General features: G+C 42.4%; 1 protein-coding gene across 2 annotated transcripts in view; it reads left to right on the top strand.

Annotated features, from left to right (window-relative positions):
- Abhd3 (abhydrolase domain containing 3, phospholipase) overlaps window positions 1-17,075 on the top strand; it is a 45,021-nt gene that overhangs the window by 21,891 nt on the left and 6,055 nt on the right. The window contains exons 4-6 of one of the 2 annotated variants that reach the window (XM_052741522.1): window positions 1,722-1,767; window positions 11,256-11,368; window positions 16,281-16,454. In XM_052741522.1, the coding sequence (XP_052597482.1) occupies window positions 1,722-1,767; window positions 11,256-11,368; window positions 16,281-16,454 (333 nt within the window). The remainder of the gene's footprint in view (window positions 1-1,721; window positions 1,768-11,255; window positions 11,369-16,280; window positions 16,455-17,075) is intronic. The other variant, XM_052741523.1, reaches the window with a different exon arrangement.

Below are 17,075 nucleotides of genomic sequence, written 5' to 3'. Positions count from 1 at the left end.
TGCAGAGGACCAGAGTTCTGTTCCCAGCACCCAAATGGTGGCTCACAACTACCTGTAATTCCTGCCCCAGGGGATCTGATTCCCTTTTCTTGCCCCCAAAGGCACCAGCACTCATGTACACATTCCCACACAGATACATAGTGTCTTAGTTAGGGTTTCTATTGCTGTGAAGAGACACCATAACCACGGCCACTTTTATAAAGGAAAGCATCTAATTGGGGTGGCTTACAGTGCAGAGGTTTAGTCCACTGTCATCAGTGGTGGTAAGCAGGCAGACATGGTGCTAGAAGAGGAGCTAGGAGTTCTTATATTTTGACTCACAGTCAACAGGAAGTGGTCTGGGCATGGCTTGAGCATATATGAATCCTCAAAGTCCACCTCCACAGTGACACACTTCATCCAACAAGTCCACACCCACTCCAAGGCCACACCTCCTAATAGTGCCATGCCCTTTGGGGGCAATTTTTTTTCAAACCACCACAAATAGCACATAATTAAAAATAAAGTAAATATTTGTTTGAGACAGGGTCTCACTATGTAGCTCTGGTTGTCCTCAAACTCATAGAGATCCTCCTGCCTCTGCCTCCTGAGTACTAGGATTAAAGGCATGTACCACTATACTCGACTAAAGTAATCTTTTTTTAATTCTGGTTTCTGTGTTTGCTGAACCTTGAAGAATAAGAGTTGTTCTCTAATATATGGATAGATACAATGTAGAGAAGACATATGAAACAAAAAAACATAAATTTGACTTAAAATTGTTTTTAAAATGCTTATCAGAGGCATATATGTATAGAAAATGTAAAGTATACACTCTTTAGCAGGAAAAAGTAACAAGACTGTTATATAACTTTCTAATTGAACAAACATACAGAATTTTTTAACTCTTTAGGACTGGTGATATAACTCAGTGGTAAGAATGTTTGCTAGCAAACATGTGGCCCTGTGTTCAATCTGTAGTGCTGCAAAAAAAATAAGGATTTGTAGTCACTTAGAGAGAATTGTTAAGCACTTTTGGACTACCAATATGCTACTGCTTGGTGTTAAAATAGTATACTATTACAGGCATTTGTAATTGCATTGTGTGTGTGTGTGTGTGTGTGTGTGTGTGTGTGTGTGTGTGTGTGCGCGCGCGCGCGTGTTCCTACACCATTGTGCTTGTGTGGGGCTCAGAGGACAACTTGCAAGAGTCAGTTCTCTTTTTAAACCCTGTGGGTCATGGGATTGAACCCAAATCAGGCTTGGCAGCAAGTGCCTTTACCAGCTAAGCTATCACAAAGTCCCTAAAACATCTTTTTTTTTTTCCAGTCTGTTTTGGCAAACGTTTGAGACGGGGTCTCCATCCCTCAGGCTGGGTTTTGAGACAGGGTCTCCATCTCCCAGGCTGGTTTTGAGACAGGGTCTCCATCTCCCAGGCTGGTTTCAAACTTTCTACTGCTACATAGGTTAAAAAAAAAATGACCTTGCACTTCTGATCCTCCTGCCTCTGCTTCCCCGTGTGCTGGATTTGTAGGCACGCATCACCATAACCACTTGATTCAGTACTGGAATTTGAAACCAGGGCTTCATGCATGCTGGGCAAACACTCCAACCGAGCCACATCCCTGGTCCAACTTTTACTGTTTCAATGCTGTAGGATAGTGTCAGTGAGAGGATCTCAGTAGTGGATCACTAGGAAGAACTGTGTGAAGAAATAACAAAATTGCTTTCCTCATTTTCAGGTGTGTGGTTTTTAATAACAGAGGAGTGGCAGGAGAGAATCTCTTGGTAAGTAAATTTAAACAACAAGCCTCAATTTGAAAAAGAATCATTTCCTGTTTTATAATGAAAAGCATATTATTTTTATTAGAACTAATTTTGCAGTTAATATAAGATCATAGTAGGAAAACCTCTCCAGCCCAAATTAGTATACTTTATAATTTTTTATTTGCTTATGCGTATGTGTTAGTATGTGTATCAGATACCCTGGAGCTAGAATTATATGCAGTTGTGAGCCATTTCATGAGTTCTGGGAACTGAACTTGGGTCCTCTGGGAGAACAGGAAGTGCTATCAACCACTGAGCCATCTCTCCAGCCACCAACATTCTATTTTATAACAACTTTTATATTCACTCTATTTTAACACCAGTAGATATTAATGTATATCTTTTTTGTTTTGTTTTGGTTGGTTGGGGTTTTTTTTTTTGTTTGTTTGGGGGTTTTTTTTGGTTTTTTGAGACAGGTTTTCTCTATAGAGCCCTGGCTGTCCTGGAACTCACTCTATAGACCAGGTTGGCCTCAAACTCAGAGATCCACCTGCCTCCACCTCATGAGTGCTGGGATTAAAGGTGTGCATTACTACCATCCAGCTGTGTCTATCATTTTTAATGCAAAATACATTTTCTTTACAAATTAACCAATATAGTCTGGAGATAAAGCTAAGTGGTTAGAGTTCTTACCTAGCATGTGTGAAGTCCTAGGTCAATCCCAGTACTGCATTGGGGGTGGGATCTTACTTACTGTTCTGTTGCTGTGAAGAGACACCAGGACAACTTATAAAAGAAAGCATTTAATTGGAGCCTCCTAGCTGTTTCATAGGGTGAGTACATGACCATCACGGTAAGGAGCATGGCAGCAGGCAGACAGCAGTAGCTCTGAGAGCTTCTGATCCAAAGGCAGCAGACAGAGAAAGCAAGTCTGGGCCTGATGTGAAGCCCACCCCTGGTGACACGCCTCTCCAACAAGGCCACACCTCCAAATCCTTCCCAAAACAGTTCCACCACCTAGGAACCAAACATTCCAACATATGAGTCAATGGGGGCCATTCCTAGTCAAACCACCCCAAACTACAAAAACAGTATAGTGGTACTTGTTTTTCTGTCATGAAAAGAGATTTAGGTAGGCAGTGGTAATACATGACTTTAATCCCCATACTAGGGAGGGAGAGGCAGGTGGATCTCTGTGAGTTCAAAGGCAGCCTGGTCTACAGAGTTAGGTTCCAGGACAGCCAGTGCTACACAGTGAAACCTTGTCTCAAAAAACAAAACAAAACAAAATACAAAAAGAAAAGAGATTTAATTTTGTCATGACACAGATAGGCTGTATTCTGTCTGCATGTTTGACAGGCAGGCTTTACAAAGAAGTAACATTGTTAACATCATTTTAAATTTAAGTCATGACCTCTAACTCCTAGTTAGTCTCTACTAGGATAGTTCTTCCACATCATTGCTGCATTTGGTATTTAAATCTGTAACTTGAATCAGGCATGGTGATGTGCAGCATCTTTCTTCCCAGCTACTTGGGAGGCTAAGTAAGAGGATCACTTGAGCTCAGGAATTCAAGAACTACTTGGGCAACACAGTGAGACCTCAACCTCAGAACAACAACCAAAAACAAAACAAAAGTCTGTGAGCCATGTTGTAAAATATTACACATACTGCAAGAGTTAATCTTGACTGCCAACTTGATCTAATGGAAAAGTGCCTATGAAATGAGTAACACACTTCTTCTAGAGAAAATTAACTAAGGGTGAAAGACCTACTCAGAATATAGGTCCATTCCATAGGCTGTGGGGAAAGGGAGAAAGTCAGTCAGTCTGGACTTCTCTCTCTCTCTCTCTCTCTCTCTCTCTCTCTCTCTCTCTCCTTATCTCTCGCTCACCCTCTCCTACTCCTTCCCACTATCCTTCCTGGCCACCATGATAGAATCTGCCATCCCCCCTTCCATGATGAATTGAAACCACTGAATCGTTCATCCTTTAAATTGTTTTCTTAGCTGTTCTGTAAGAATAATGAAAAAAAATTAATACAAAAGTTTGGTACCAGGAGTGTGGTGGTTGCTGCAACAAAACCTTCCTGTTGGGCTTTTAAGCCTTGGACTTGGTTTTCAGAAGAAATTTGAAAGCTTGGCTATCTGGTCTAGAAAGCTTAGGATGGTGCAGTCTCATTATCAATGGGTGATTCTGGTAGGAGCTCAGATGACTCGAGTGCTGATAGAAATGTGGACTGGCAGACTCTGACTGTGATTTCAGATGGAAACAAGGACTCTGTTGGAAACTGTGTTATGTTCTGGCAATGAACTTAGTCTGTGTCTTGAGGTTTTAAAGAAGGCAGCCAAATATTCAGGACATGACATGGTTATTGCTAGCTGCATTTGGGGTGGGGAGGGTTGTTTCTAGACAGGGTTTCTCTGTATAACAGCCATGGATGTCCTGGAACTCACTCTGTAGACTAGACTGGCCTCGAACTCAGAAAGATCTGCTTGCCTCTGCCTTCCGAGTGCTGGGGTTAAAGGCAGGTACCACTGCCCAGCTGCTAGCTCCATTTTTTTATGAGACTTGGGGGAAAAAAAGCAGAGGAGAAAGACACCCTTCCCCCGAAAAGTGAAGTTTGGTTAGAAAAACCAATGTGAAGTTGAGAGTAAAGAAGGCGTGGTTTCTGAAGAGACCAGTGCCATTAAGGAAGCCAGTCACTCTGCACTGGAACACTAGAGCAGATGCCTTCATGGCATGCGTGGACCTGGCCTGACTACACATGGCAAGCTCAAAGATATAACAAAGTAAACTCTTTGAAATATTTTATCTTAAGAAGAGAATACTTGGCCAGGTAGTGGTGGTGCACACCTTTAATCCCAGCACTCAGAAGGCAGAGGCAGGAGGATCTCTGTGAGTTTGAAGCCAGCCTGGTCTACAGAGAGAGTTCCAGGACAGCCAGGGCTACACAGAGAAACACTGTCTTGAAAAAAAAAAAAACCTAAATAACCAAAAAAGAAAGAAAAATACATAAAAGGAGGAGGAGGAGGAGGAGGAGGAGGGAATACTTCTAGGGTTCTTGTTCTCATAGGGCCAGCTAGGAGGTTGTCTCCCCGGGATCTACTTTGCCATGCTCAGCTGCTTATGAACTAATGCAGTTGTGGTCCACGGTAATCTTTGAGATGTTAGCAGACTTAGAGGTTCATGTGATGCTAATTACAGGCACACAAGATTGCAGGAGTTTTATTTTTAACTTCCAGGATAAAACTTCTTAGATTCCGCCGGGCGGTGGTGGTGCACGCCTTTAATCCCAGCACTCGGGAGGCAGAGCCAGGCGGATCTCTGTGAGTTCGAGGCCAGCCTGGGCTACCAAGTGAGTTCCAGGAAAGGCGCAAAGCTACACAGAGAAACCCTGTCTCAAAAAACCAAAAAAAAAAAAAAAAACTTCTTAGATTCCAAAGCAATATTGTTGTGTGTGGTGAGGAGCAGACAGTGTGTGACAGGGTAGTGGTCTCTGCAGAAAGTCCTTGAGAGGGTGATGCATGACGCTGGGAGTTTACAGACTGAATGCGTGATGAGATGCCAGGACTTGGGAACATGAGGAATATGGAAAGCTGCAGGTGGAAAATGAAGCCAGATCAAGACACAGGCCGTGGGCTGCAAATGCCATGGACATAGGGTAAGGGCCCAAGCTTGTCTGAGCTCATCATTCCATCATCACATGCTCTGGACCAAGCAGGAAGCATGCAAGATTTAGCACTTCCCCTGCCGTGTTTCATTCTTGTGTGGTCCAGTCCTTCCTTGCCGTTTTCTATTCCTTTTAGAATGATAATGTCTACCGTTATCATTTTTTCAGGAGTATACAACTTTCTTCATGATTTTTAGGGACTCACAGCGAAGAGTGTGTCTTGACAAACATGTTGGAACTTCTAAGAATGTGGGAGCTTAGAGAGATGGACATGAGCTTTGCTGGGCCACAACTGGAATGTCTTAAGTGGCAGTGCATTTGGTTGCCAGGGTGACAAGGAGTGATTGGTTTGAGAAGTACCTGTGGAAGCTGAATGTAGTGGTGTACACTTACAAACCTAGGATTCAGGAGACTGAGGGAGGAAGATTGCTGAGAACTTGAAGCCAGCCTGGGATCCACAGTGAGTTTGAGGCAAGAAACAAAAATAAAAAACTAAATTGGAAATTGACTTTGAAAGAATGCTGTAACATTCGTCCACAAATCTCCAAAGGCAGTTGAGTTCTTATGGTGATGCTGTGTAGATGAACACTGGTTTGGGTTTGTTTGTTTGTTTGTTTGTTTGTTTGTTTTAAAGAATTCACTGACTTCTAAGCAAGAGAATAACAATAAGTAACTTATTCTCTGGGTTTTATGCAGTGTGGCCGTTAAATCCTGATAAACACCTCCTGGTAGTTCTATTATTATAGTCTGACAAGGACTAGTATAGTAAGTCTCAATAATAAGTCCCATATTCAAGTTTTCTTCTCATCAGTAACCAGCTAAGTGATACATCAATTCACCTGTTTCTCTGTTTAGCAAAAGACAATAACAGTAAATACATGCCACTTCACAAGGATATTTGACGTTCACATGGAATTATGAATACAAAAATTTTCTTGTAAAATTAAAGAGTTTCGCCATCCAAGGCTTAATTGCTACTGTGTTAACTCATTACATCATTAAGGCACAAGAAGGATATATTCAATTATAATTAATCAGTATATGTGTCTTAGTTAGGGCTTCTATTGCTGTGACAAAATACCATGACCAAAAGCAACTTGGGGAGGAAAGGGTTGGCTTACACTTCCCAGAAGATTTCACCTCAGTGATGCTGGTCTCTTCTTAATCACCTCGAATTTCTCAGCTCCTGCCAACCAGCATAGAGTATCCCAGCAAAGCAAAGGTTTCACTTTAGTAGTTCTGGTATCTTGTTAATCACAGCTGATTCTTCAGCCCTAGCTAACCAGAACCATAGAATCTTAATTAAAATATAACAAATGCCCCTGATACAGTCTTTAAACATCCCTTCTGAAACTTCACAAGCCCTCAACAGTCTTACCTTCCAAGCTCCTACAGAGCAGCTCACCAAGCATTGAACACTCAACGGCTTTTTTTGCATAAAATTCCAAATTCCTTTCACACTCCTCCGCAAAAAAACATGGTCAGGTCTGTCACAGCAATGCCTCACAATGTGTTAGTATATCAATTATAATACTTTTTAAGTATTTATAACTATATTTTAGACAGTTAATAAAATAGTGTGTTCCAAAGGATGTACTTCTTGTTGCAGGTTAGTTGTCCAACATCTTGAGAATTACTTAAGTAGGATCACAAAGCAAGATGCCAGTATTGATGATGGGGTCTACCTTTGGCATTTAGAGCCCTTGGTATTCCTTCTTTCTGTCATAGAGCCGTGAATGGTTTCTGTTTCAAGTGTGAAGGAAGTTTTGTGTTTATTTATACCTCTCCTTGCTTCAGAAAGGATTTTAGTGTGGCTGAGCCCCAGAGTAAGAAAGACCTTAGGTAGGCATAAAAAAAGAACAAAAGATGAGTCAGCAAAGATCAAACTGGAAGGAACTGTCTCTAACTGAAATTACCCCAGAAAAACTGGCAACGGTGAAATGGTCTTCAGGTAAGCAGTTTTCCGAGGATAGGAAAAAGCTGTAGAAGTCAAGGCCTTTCTAGAAGGGGTCAGAGATACACTTGGGATGCACCAGGGGTTGCTGTGGCCTCTGCAGAGGGTCAGGAGGTCGATGTTTGCACCAGGTTGTCCTCCTTTCTTCTCAGTCTTGCAGGAAAAAGCCAAGGCCTTCCTCGAGGAAGTGAGAACCCACTCAGCCTTGCTGAGGCTGCTCAGTGCTTCCCTGCAGGGAAGACAGGAATCCAAGAGTCCACGCTGCCCACAGACTCTGTATTGTTACAGTCACTTCCTAAATTAACCTTGGGAATGATAACTCCCCAACCTAAGTTTCTTAATCAAAAACAAAACAAAAAACAAGAGCTAGAAGGAGGCTTCTAGAAAGGAGTTGGCCTGAGGGAGAAGGACAAGTTGCAGAGGACAGTGCAGCTGGTCATGATTGAGCTGTCAGATGTGCTCCTCAGGCACTTCACGCACACACTGTTCTGCTCACACTGTTCTGCACAGTCCATGAATCTAGATGCCTTACCAGTTTGGCCTGAAGGCAAATCATGGGGCATTTTCTTCATATCTTTTTCTTTTTCTTCTTCTTTTTTTTTTTTTTTTTGGTAATTTTTTACTGAAAATAGATTCTTCTCTCATACAATACATCCCAAACAAAGTTTCCCCTTCCTCCACTTCTCCCAGCTCCCCCTAACAATTCCTGGCCCCCAAATCCACTCCCCCTCAGTTTCCTTTTCAGAAAAGAGCAGGCCTCCAAAAGACAACAGCTAAACAGGACAAAACAATATACAGTAAGACAATACAAAGGCCCTCGTATTGAGGCTGGACAAGGCAACCCACTAGGAGGAAAAGAGTTCCAAAAGCAGGCCAAAGAGCCAGAGACACACTGGCTGCCACTGTTAGGAGTCACATAAAAACACCTAGCTAACAGCCATAACATACACAGAGGACCTAGTGCAGACCCAGGCAAGCCCTATGCTTGCCGTTTCTTTGAGCCCATGTGAGCTCTGCCTAGTTGATTCTGTGGGCCGTGTTCTGGTGTCCTCCATCCTCTCTGATTCCTACAGTTTTTCCTCACCCCTTTTCCAAGGGGTTCTGTCTGCATAATGTCTGCATCTGTTTCCATCCGCTACTGGAAGAAGCCTCTCTGATGATGACTGGACATCATCAGAGTATAGATTAGGAATATGAGTATAGATTAGGAATCATTTCATTGATTTTTTTTTTTAGGAGAGTCTATTACTGGCTGGCACCATCCCTAGGAAAGTAAGCCTGAGCTGTGTAAGAAAGGCAGCTGAACATGAGCCAAAGTGCAGCATTCTTTCGTAGGTTCTGCTTCACTTAGTTCTTGCTTGAGTTCCTGCCCTGATTTCCTTAGGTGATTGTAGTTGAAAGTTTTCCTGTGCCCTGGCTGTTCATCAGTCCAGACAAATCTCTCCCACTCACATCCCCCAAGTAAACACACAGAGGCTTATATTAATTACGAATTGCATGACCATGGCCTATGGCTCAATTTTCTTGCTAGCTAGCTCTTATAACTAAACTCAGCCCATTTCTATTAATCTATATGTCGCCACATATTCTGTGACTTACGGGTCTGCTGGCATGTTGTTCCTTGGGCGGCAGACTGGTGTCTCCCTGCCTCTCTTTTCTCTTCCTGTCTGTCTGCTTGAATTTCCACCTGCCTCTAAGCTGCCTTGCCATAGGCCAGTGCAGTTTTATTTATCAACCAATCAGAGCAACACATATTCACAGCATACAGAAAGACATCCCACAGCAGGTAATGGACTGTAATCTGGAAGGATAAGTTGAAATGAACCCTTTCCTACTCAAAAAGAAAGAAAGAGAAAGACAGACGTAAATGATTAAGTGGTTTTAGAAATAATAATAACTTAGCTCCTGTTTGATGAGTGCTTAGCATGAGCCCATGAGCCTGTAAGGTCCGAGACACTTAGGACAGCCCTCAGACCACAGGGAATCCCAGACATGAATACACCACCAGCTAGAGGTGCTTCTCACGGCCCTCAGCATAGACCTCCTCATTGTCACTGCAGGCTCCTTCCACTCTTGGTCCAGCTCTCACTCTGCTTCTTCCCTCTTAGACCAGTAGTCCCTAACCCTGGCTGCACACCTGGGATCCTCTGAGAAGGTTGAGACACCCTGACCATGAACTCCATCTGTCTTCATTGAGTGTCACATGTAGTCTTCCCAGCCCAGCATCATTCATGTAGTCCAAAGCCCAGCCATGGAGAACTTGAGATGTGCCTCTTAGGAGTCTGCACTGGAAAGATCTGGCTGGTTAACCTGCTCTAAAGCATGCCCAGAATCACGGGTGTCCTGTGCCTTATGTGGACAACTACAGGAACATGCACTATTCCCATCTGGGGCCATGACACACAGGTCACCCTGGTCTCCAGAGGGCTGATGGGCCTATTTCCTGGGGCTTTTTATTTTATGGTTAATTGTTTTTTTAAAAAGTAATATGCTCTCAGGCAAATTTTGACGCTTGGTCATTTTTGTATATCCATCAGTAACAAGAGGAACAACTGTACATTGAAATGCTGGGTTTTTATGTTTTTTCTTTGCTGACTCCTTGATAAATTTATATTCTAAAACTAAAATCAGTTTTCTTAGGAATAATGTGGGAAGTTCAGTAGGAACTGGACACGGGATGGGTATGATTTTAAAACAGATCACACTGTAGAGATGGATTGAAGAACACAATTAGTCCTGTTATAAGAACTACTTTTTTTTTTTTCCGAGACAGAGTTTCTCTGCATAGCTTTGCGCCTTTCCTGGAACTCACTCAGTAGTCCAGGCTGACCTCGAACTCACAGAGATCCACCTGCCTCTGCCTCCCAAGTGCTGGGATTAAAGGCCTGCGCCACCACTGCCCGGCCAAGAACTACTCCTTTTGGTAGTCATAGCCACACAAGAATCAGAGTTGCGTTAAATAGAATCATTAAATGATTGGATACAGATCACTAGAGAGCCACTAAATGTGCCTTCTATACGCTAGGATTAAAGACATGCGCCACCATGCCCAGCATGCCCTGGAATTTAACCTTCTATAGCATTATTAGAAAATCTTGTTTGCTTGCTTGACTTTTTTTTTAAAATAAAGAATTATTTTGCCTTTTAGGGAGCATACATGATTTTTTCTATATAATGTACTTCCCTGTATTTGCTCACACGTCTGCGTGTTTACACCTATTTTAATTGAAGGTGTTTACACGGGGCTGGTCCCACTCATACCAAGCTTTCCTTCCACAATCAAGGTCTTTTTCTTAGTGCTACCAGATCATGTTGATTTTAAGTGACAGATGTGTTAGAAGATATGAACATATTATTATTAATAATATGTACAAGCCAAGATTATTTTGTTGTTGTTGTTGTTGCTGTTTTTGTTTTTTGAGACAGGGTTTCTCTCTGTAACACTAGCTGTCCTGGATCTCATTCTGTAGACCAGGCTGGCCTCAAACTCAGAGATCTACCTGCCTCTGCCTCCTTAGTGCTGGGATTAAAGGGGTGCGCCGTGTCTGCCGCTGCCACCACCCACACCCACCTCTCGAAAGGTTTTTTTTTTTATATTTATGACTTCTTGCTTGTTTGTTTGTTTGTTTTTGGTTTTTGGTTTTTGTTTGTTGGTTTTTTCGAGACAGGGTTTCTCTGTGTAGCTTTGAAGCCTTTCCTGGATCTCACTCTGTAGACCAGGTGGGACTTGAACTCACAGAGATCCGCCTGCCTCTGCCTCCCGAGTGCTGGGATTAAAGGCCACCACCGCCCAGCCTTGCTTGTTTTTTTTTTAAAAACTAAACATTTCTACTCTGTACAAATCATTCCACTCATATTTTAACAATAATGCCCTCTTGTCCAGACACCACGGACTTACTGCTGTGCGAACACTGAAGACTTGGAGACGGTCATCCAGCATGTCCACAGCCTGTACCCTTTGGCCCCGTTTCTGGCAGCAGGCGTCTCAATGGAAGGGTAAGGACTTCTCTTTCTACGTGTGGAGAGGGGAGCTGTCCTCAAGGCTGGCGCTCTCTCTCTCTCTCTCTCTGGACTACAGGCAAAGGGAACAGTCCTCACAGCTCTCTCTAGGAGGACTACAAACTAGCTCAACACTTGACTCTGAATGTTTGAGTCTCTCACTTGTGGCTGAAGGAAGGCAGGAAGGAATCAGCTCAGACAAATTTCAGTATTTTCCTGGCTTCTGTAATGCAAAGGGTACAGTGAGTCCTTTTGGAGAGCAATCAAATAAACTTAATTTTGTTAATGTCCCACTCTAGATGCTGCTAAGCTAAGATGACTTATGCACTTACCCTTCCATTGGGGTTTATTTGGAACTTTTTGAAGATTTATTTATATATTTTGTGTTTGTCTGTGTATATATATGCCCATGCTGGGGGTGGGTGCCTGAGAAGGCCAGAAGATGGTATTGGACCCCTGCAGTTGGAGTTACAAGTGTTTGTGAGCAACTTGCTATGAGTGCTGGAGGCTGAACTCAGGTCCTCTGGGAAGACAGCAAGGGCTTCATGGTGGAGCATCTCCAGCCCCTTTTTGGAACTCTCTCTTGCCACACTTAGATTTGAGTGATATCTGACACTAATAACTGGTTTTGTGTGTGTGTGTGTGTGTGTGTGTGTGTGTGTGTGTGTGTGTGTGTGTGTAGATAGAGAGAGAAAGTGAGCTTAAAGAAATCTAAAAGTTATTATCTAGTATTTTCCTGGACTTTAGACCCCCGAACCATTGTCCAAACTTATTTTTTAATTTAATTAATTTATTTTTTATAGTGCTGGGGATTGAAGCTAGGATCAATGCATGTTAGGCAGACATTTTACCACTGAGCCCCATACTTCTACCCCAAGCTATTGTATTTCATTTTTCTAAAAATGAAAAATTCTCTTTTGCAAATCTTTGTTTTTCCTATCTGCCAAATAAATTATTAATTTATATTATATATATATATATATATATAAAACTATAGACATCTGCCCCTACCAAACCCTATAAGATTAATGCTAATTATCTCCTTTTCATTAGAATATTTTACCATACATATATTTTATTCTACATTTTGGTACTTAGGCACACTAAATGACCATTTGTCTTTATTTTAAAAACTGATTATGGGGGGCTGGAGAGATGTCTCAGCAATTAAGAACACATGCTGTTCTTAAGAGCCCAGGTTCAGTCCCAGCACCCAGATGGTAGCTCACAGCCATCTCTGTGTAACTCCAGTTCCAAGGGATCCTACGTGAGCGCTTGTGGCCTGCACGGGCACTGCACATACATGGTTCACAGACATTATGCAGGCAAACACTTACATACATAAAATAGAATTAAATTGCTCTTTTTTTAATCTCTTTTTAAAAGCCAGTCAACATTGAAAATAGAAATTTTTTTAGCTTTATTCTGGATGTGTCTACCATCTCAGTTTTCAGAACATCTTCAGAGAGTGTACATGCTGGAAAGCGAAAGGTAGACATGGACAACAGGCCCTGCTGAGTAGGCGCTGACCAGAGCTTTTTAGATTCTGATAGAGAATCCATCCCTTACATTAGCATGGAAGGTCTGACTTGACCCAGTAAAGAAGGAACTCTCTGACTCAGCATGGAAACAAACAGAGACTCCAGGTTGTGCTTAATGGGCATATTTTAGCCTCTTTCCTTCAGCCACAGAGTGAACCTGAAAAGACAGAGTGAAGGCTGAACTATTTCCCTTAATCATATAAATCCATGACTTTTTTTCAAAGCTAGCCCTTACATAAAGAGGCCCCAATTGTCAATTCAGAAGCTCCTGGGAAAGGCCTATTCATCCAGCATTGAAGCCTCAATGCCCAAAGGCCGGGTCTGACCATTAGATTAGCTTTTCCAGCTGGCCGAATATTAATGTCTTGTGAATTATTTGAAGGAGTCACACCTTCTAGTTGCCTAGCACTGTGACACGTTCCCAAGTGGGTGCACTTTCTTTCTTTCCTTCTTTCTTTTTTGAGATGCGGCTGACAAAAGCAGAGTCTAAGCAAGAGTTTTATGCCCAGTGAGCCATGGACTGGGGTCATCCCAGTGCCCGCGATGCCTGGGGCCAAGTGTGGGCTTTGAGCCAGAACTGAGTTAAGTCAAGAAACTCTGCAGCTCTAGACCCAGATTCTGCTCTCCCAGTGAGTTGGTAAATACTTTTTAAATGAATAGAAAATTCCAAACACATGAAATGGAAAATAAGAATATTCCCTGCATATAGTCATCCCCCAGCTTCAGTAATTATCAGCTCCTGGGTAATCTTGTTTCATCAATATCACCCACTTGTCCAGTTCATTCCCAACTCCAGTTACTATCAACCAAACCTCATAATCATTTTATTATTATTTCAGATGGTACTAAGTAGATCACATGTTTAAAACATGGGAGGCCCTGGGTTCAGTTCCTAGCTCCTCAGAATAATAAATCAATTGGTTGAATCACTTCTTGGCCTTTTGGCTGCGAGCCAGTAAGTGTGGACTCTGTTCTTCTCCCCTTAGTGTCTGATGAAGCTCCTACTGCAGGACAATAGATAAGTGGATTTCGGAGCAAGGAGAGGGGATGGGCTCTTGCTTTTCCTACACAGTGCATCAGCTTTATATCACAGCACCTCCTGGAGTGGAGCACACAGAAGAAAGTCATTATATTAATATTTCAGTTGGTAGCTCTAAATGGAACACGTGTGTCTTTTTTTAAAAAGGCCCAGTACTCTTACATACCTGAACAAGATTAGCAGTATTCTTAAGTATCAGTGAGTATTGAGTGTTCATGTTTTCCCAATTGTGTCTGCTATTTAATTATATAGTTTGAAATACAGATGCCAAATAAAATCCATTCTTTGGTGTTTAAATCCTTTCATCCATGAGTTCTTTCTCCATCTAGACCCCCTGTAGTGTTTGTCCCCCCACTGGTGAGCAAATGGGGGCCTTCTTTCCATGTAAAAATGACCTTTTGAGGTAGCATCTTGACATTCTATCACTCCTGAATTGCCTCTGAAGATTTGGCTGTGCTGTTTCAGGGTCTCTCTGCTGTAGATCCTTTCCAGCTGTTCTGGTTGTGCGCTTTACCAGGCTCTGTCCGACCTCTAGCTGAGGGTCAAGTCACTATATGAGAACACTGGGATGAATTCTTCACAGGACAGAAGCATCCTTCAAATGGGTTAGTGACCATAGCTCTGTGTGCAAGTCATATAGTCATTATAAAAGGTCATTTTCAAATCGCATGTGATGGAACAGATCTGTATTTCTAGCATTCCTGGAGGCTGAGGCAGGAGGGTTACAAGTCCCAAGCCAGCCTCAGCTAAAAACAGTGAAATACAGTCTCAAAAAAAAAAAAAGCAATTGGTTTCAGAACTGGTAAGACAACTCAGTAGCCACAGGCACTTGCTGCCATGCTTGAGGACCTGAGTTTTCGCCTGGGATCTACACAGAAGGAAGGAAGTGACTCCCTTAAATTGTTCTCTGGCCTCCACAAACTTGCTATAGAATGTACATACATGTACACACACACTAAATACATGTTATTTTAAAATTTTTTCAAAAAAATTATTTTCAAAAGCCAGATGTCCACTTTTCATACAAAATTCTTGCCCTTAAGCCGGGCAGTGGTGGCGCACACCTTTAATCCCAGCACTTGGCAAGCAGAGGCAGGTGGATCTCTATGAGTTCAAGACTAGCCCGATCTACAGAGTGAGTTTCAGGACAGCGAGGCCTACACAGAGAAACCCTATCTCAAAAAACAAAAAAACAAACAAACAAAAATTTCCTGTCCTTGTAAACCATTTGAGTTGTAAAAGGTAACAAGGAAGTATTTTATCCATTCTCCTACTTAAGAGCCTAGTCTGTTGAAGAAGCTATGTATGGAGGATATAATGGGAGGTGGAGTTAGGGCATTACCCTTCTTAGTTTGAGCCATTGAGCGCTAACTCAAACTCAACTCTTGTCCCTCTTATCCAAATAGAACTTGGCTAGAATTGAAGAAATTGATAGAATAAAAGAAGTAGAGGAAGCAAGAGAAGTTCAGTAACTTTAGGGGTCAAATGCTCTGCCACAGCTCAGAAAGTCTACAGTAGACTGTAGAGTGCTCTGGAGACTCGCCGTGGGATGCAAGGTGCATAGGCACACAGGGTGACTGACCACCCAGACCAGTAGACTCAGGAGCTCAGGACGTGAGGTCCAGACACCAGTAGTTCACATAGTCCCTGGTGATCCCAGTGCCCAGCTGCGTTTGGGAACCACTCGGTAAATATCTTTCATGCTCTTATGGTTTGATTTACTCCATAAAAGGAAACATAGGAATAAATTGTCTCACTCATAGTTTGGTCAAATGCAGAGTAAGTAAGTATATGGGCATGGGGCTGCACACTTTATCCTCCAAGGACTCAAGAGGCAGAAATGAGAGATTGCATGACCCTGTTTCAGGAAGGAAAAAAATACTTTTATACAAATATGAACATGGGCAGGTGAAATGTCCTGAGTTCGACCCTCTGGGCCCACGTGATGGGAGGTGAGAACTGACTCTGGCAGGTTGTCCTCTGACCTCCATTCATACACGGGCATGTGCACGTGCACAGATAAATGTAAAAAGTTCCAGAGACTATGGCTATGAGGAAGGAACAAAGAAACCCTTCCAGTGTGCAGGACTTCAGCAGTGGTCACGGGTGACGGCATACACCCGGCTCTTGGGAGGCTAAGGCAGTCCAGGTAATCCTACAGAGTTGAGTGTTCAAGGTCATCCTGGGCTGCCTGAGATCTTATCTCAAAAAGAAAAGGAGACGAAGCATTGGTTACTTGCTGGTGTCTGCCTTGTCCTGTGATGTGTATGATTAGAAAGGGACTTTTGAGAGACGTAACCAGTCAAAATCTTGTTTCTTGCCATTTTAGAATGCTGCTTCTAAATTACTTGGGTAAAATTGGGTCCAAAACTCCTTTGATGGCAGCTGCAACATTTTCAGTTGGCTGGAATACTTTCGCCTGCTCAGAGTCATTGGAGAAACCACTAAATTGGCTGCTTTTTAATTACTACCTGACAACTTGCCTCCAGTCTTCAGTCAAGAAGTAAGTCACATTTAAAGCCTTTTGTTACCGAACAGTTTAGATTACATGACTCAGCAGTATGAAATTTTAGAGTACAACACTACCAGTATATGTGTATTGGTTTATATAATAAATTTACTACTGTACTAAGATATTCTCTATATTATGAATGCACACCAAAAATTATAAGGTAAAAATATAGACAAAAGTCATAATGCATCTGGGTGGTGGTGGTGTACACCTTTAATCCCAGCATTTGAGAGGCAGAGACAGTTGGACCTCTGTGAGTTTGAGGCCAGCCTGTTCTACAGAGTGAGTTCCGGGACAGCGAGGGCTGTTACACAGAGAAACCCTGTCTTGAAAGCAAAAAAAAAAAAAAAAGACAGAATGCATTCTTTCTGTTTGTACCCCCACCCTGCATTGAAGGTAGCTATTCTCAATTATTCTGAAAACTACAACATTAGTGCAGAGTGTGTTTGGTGATACGTTTGGGCTGTTTCCTTAGATTTTCTGGTTGTTAGCCTTTTCCAAACCTAATTCTTTCTCAGGTAATGTGTTAAGAATGTCCTGTGTAGCTGGGTATGGTGGCTCACCCCTTTGATCCCAGCACTCAGGAGGCAGAGGCAGGCATATCTCTGAGTT

This window comes from Peromyscus californicus, unplaced genomic scaffold, assembly GCF_007827085.1.
Source record: "Peromyscus californicus insignis strain IS unplaced genomic scaffold, ASM782708v3 Scaffold_17__1_contigs__length_78620276, whole genome shotgun sequence".
In the NCBI taxonomy this organism is placed as follows: Eukaryota; Metazoa; Chordata; class Mammalia; order Rodentia; family Cricetidae; genus Peromyscus; species Peromyscus californicus.
This window is presented reverse-complemented; position numbering and strand designations above follow the sequence as displayed.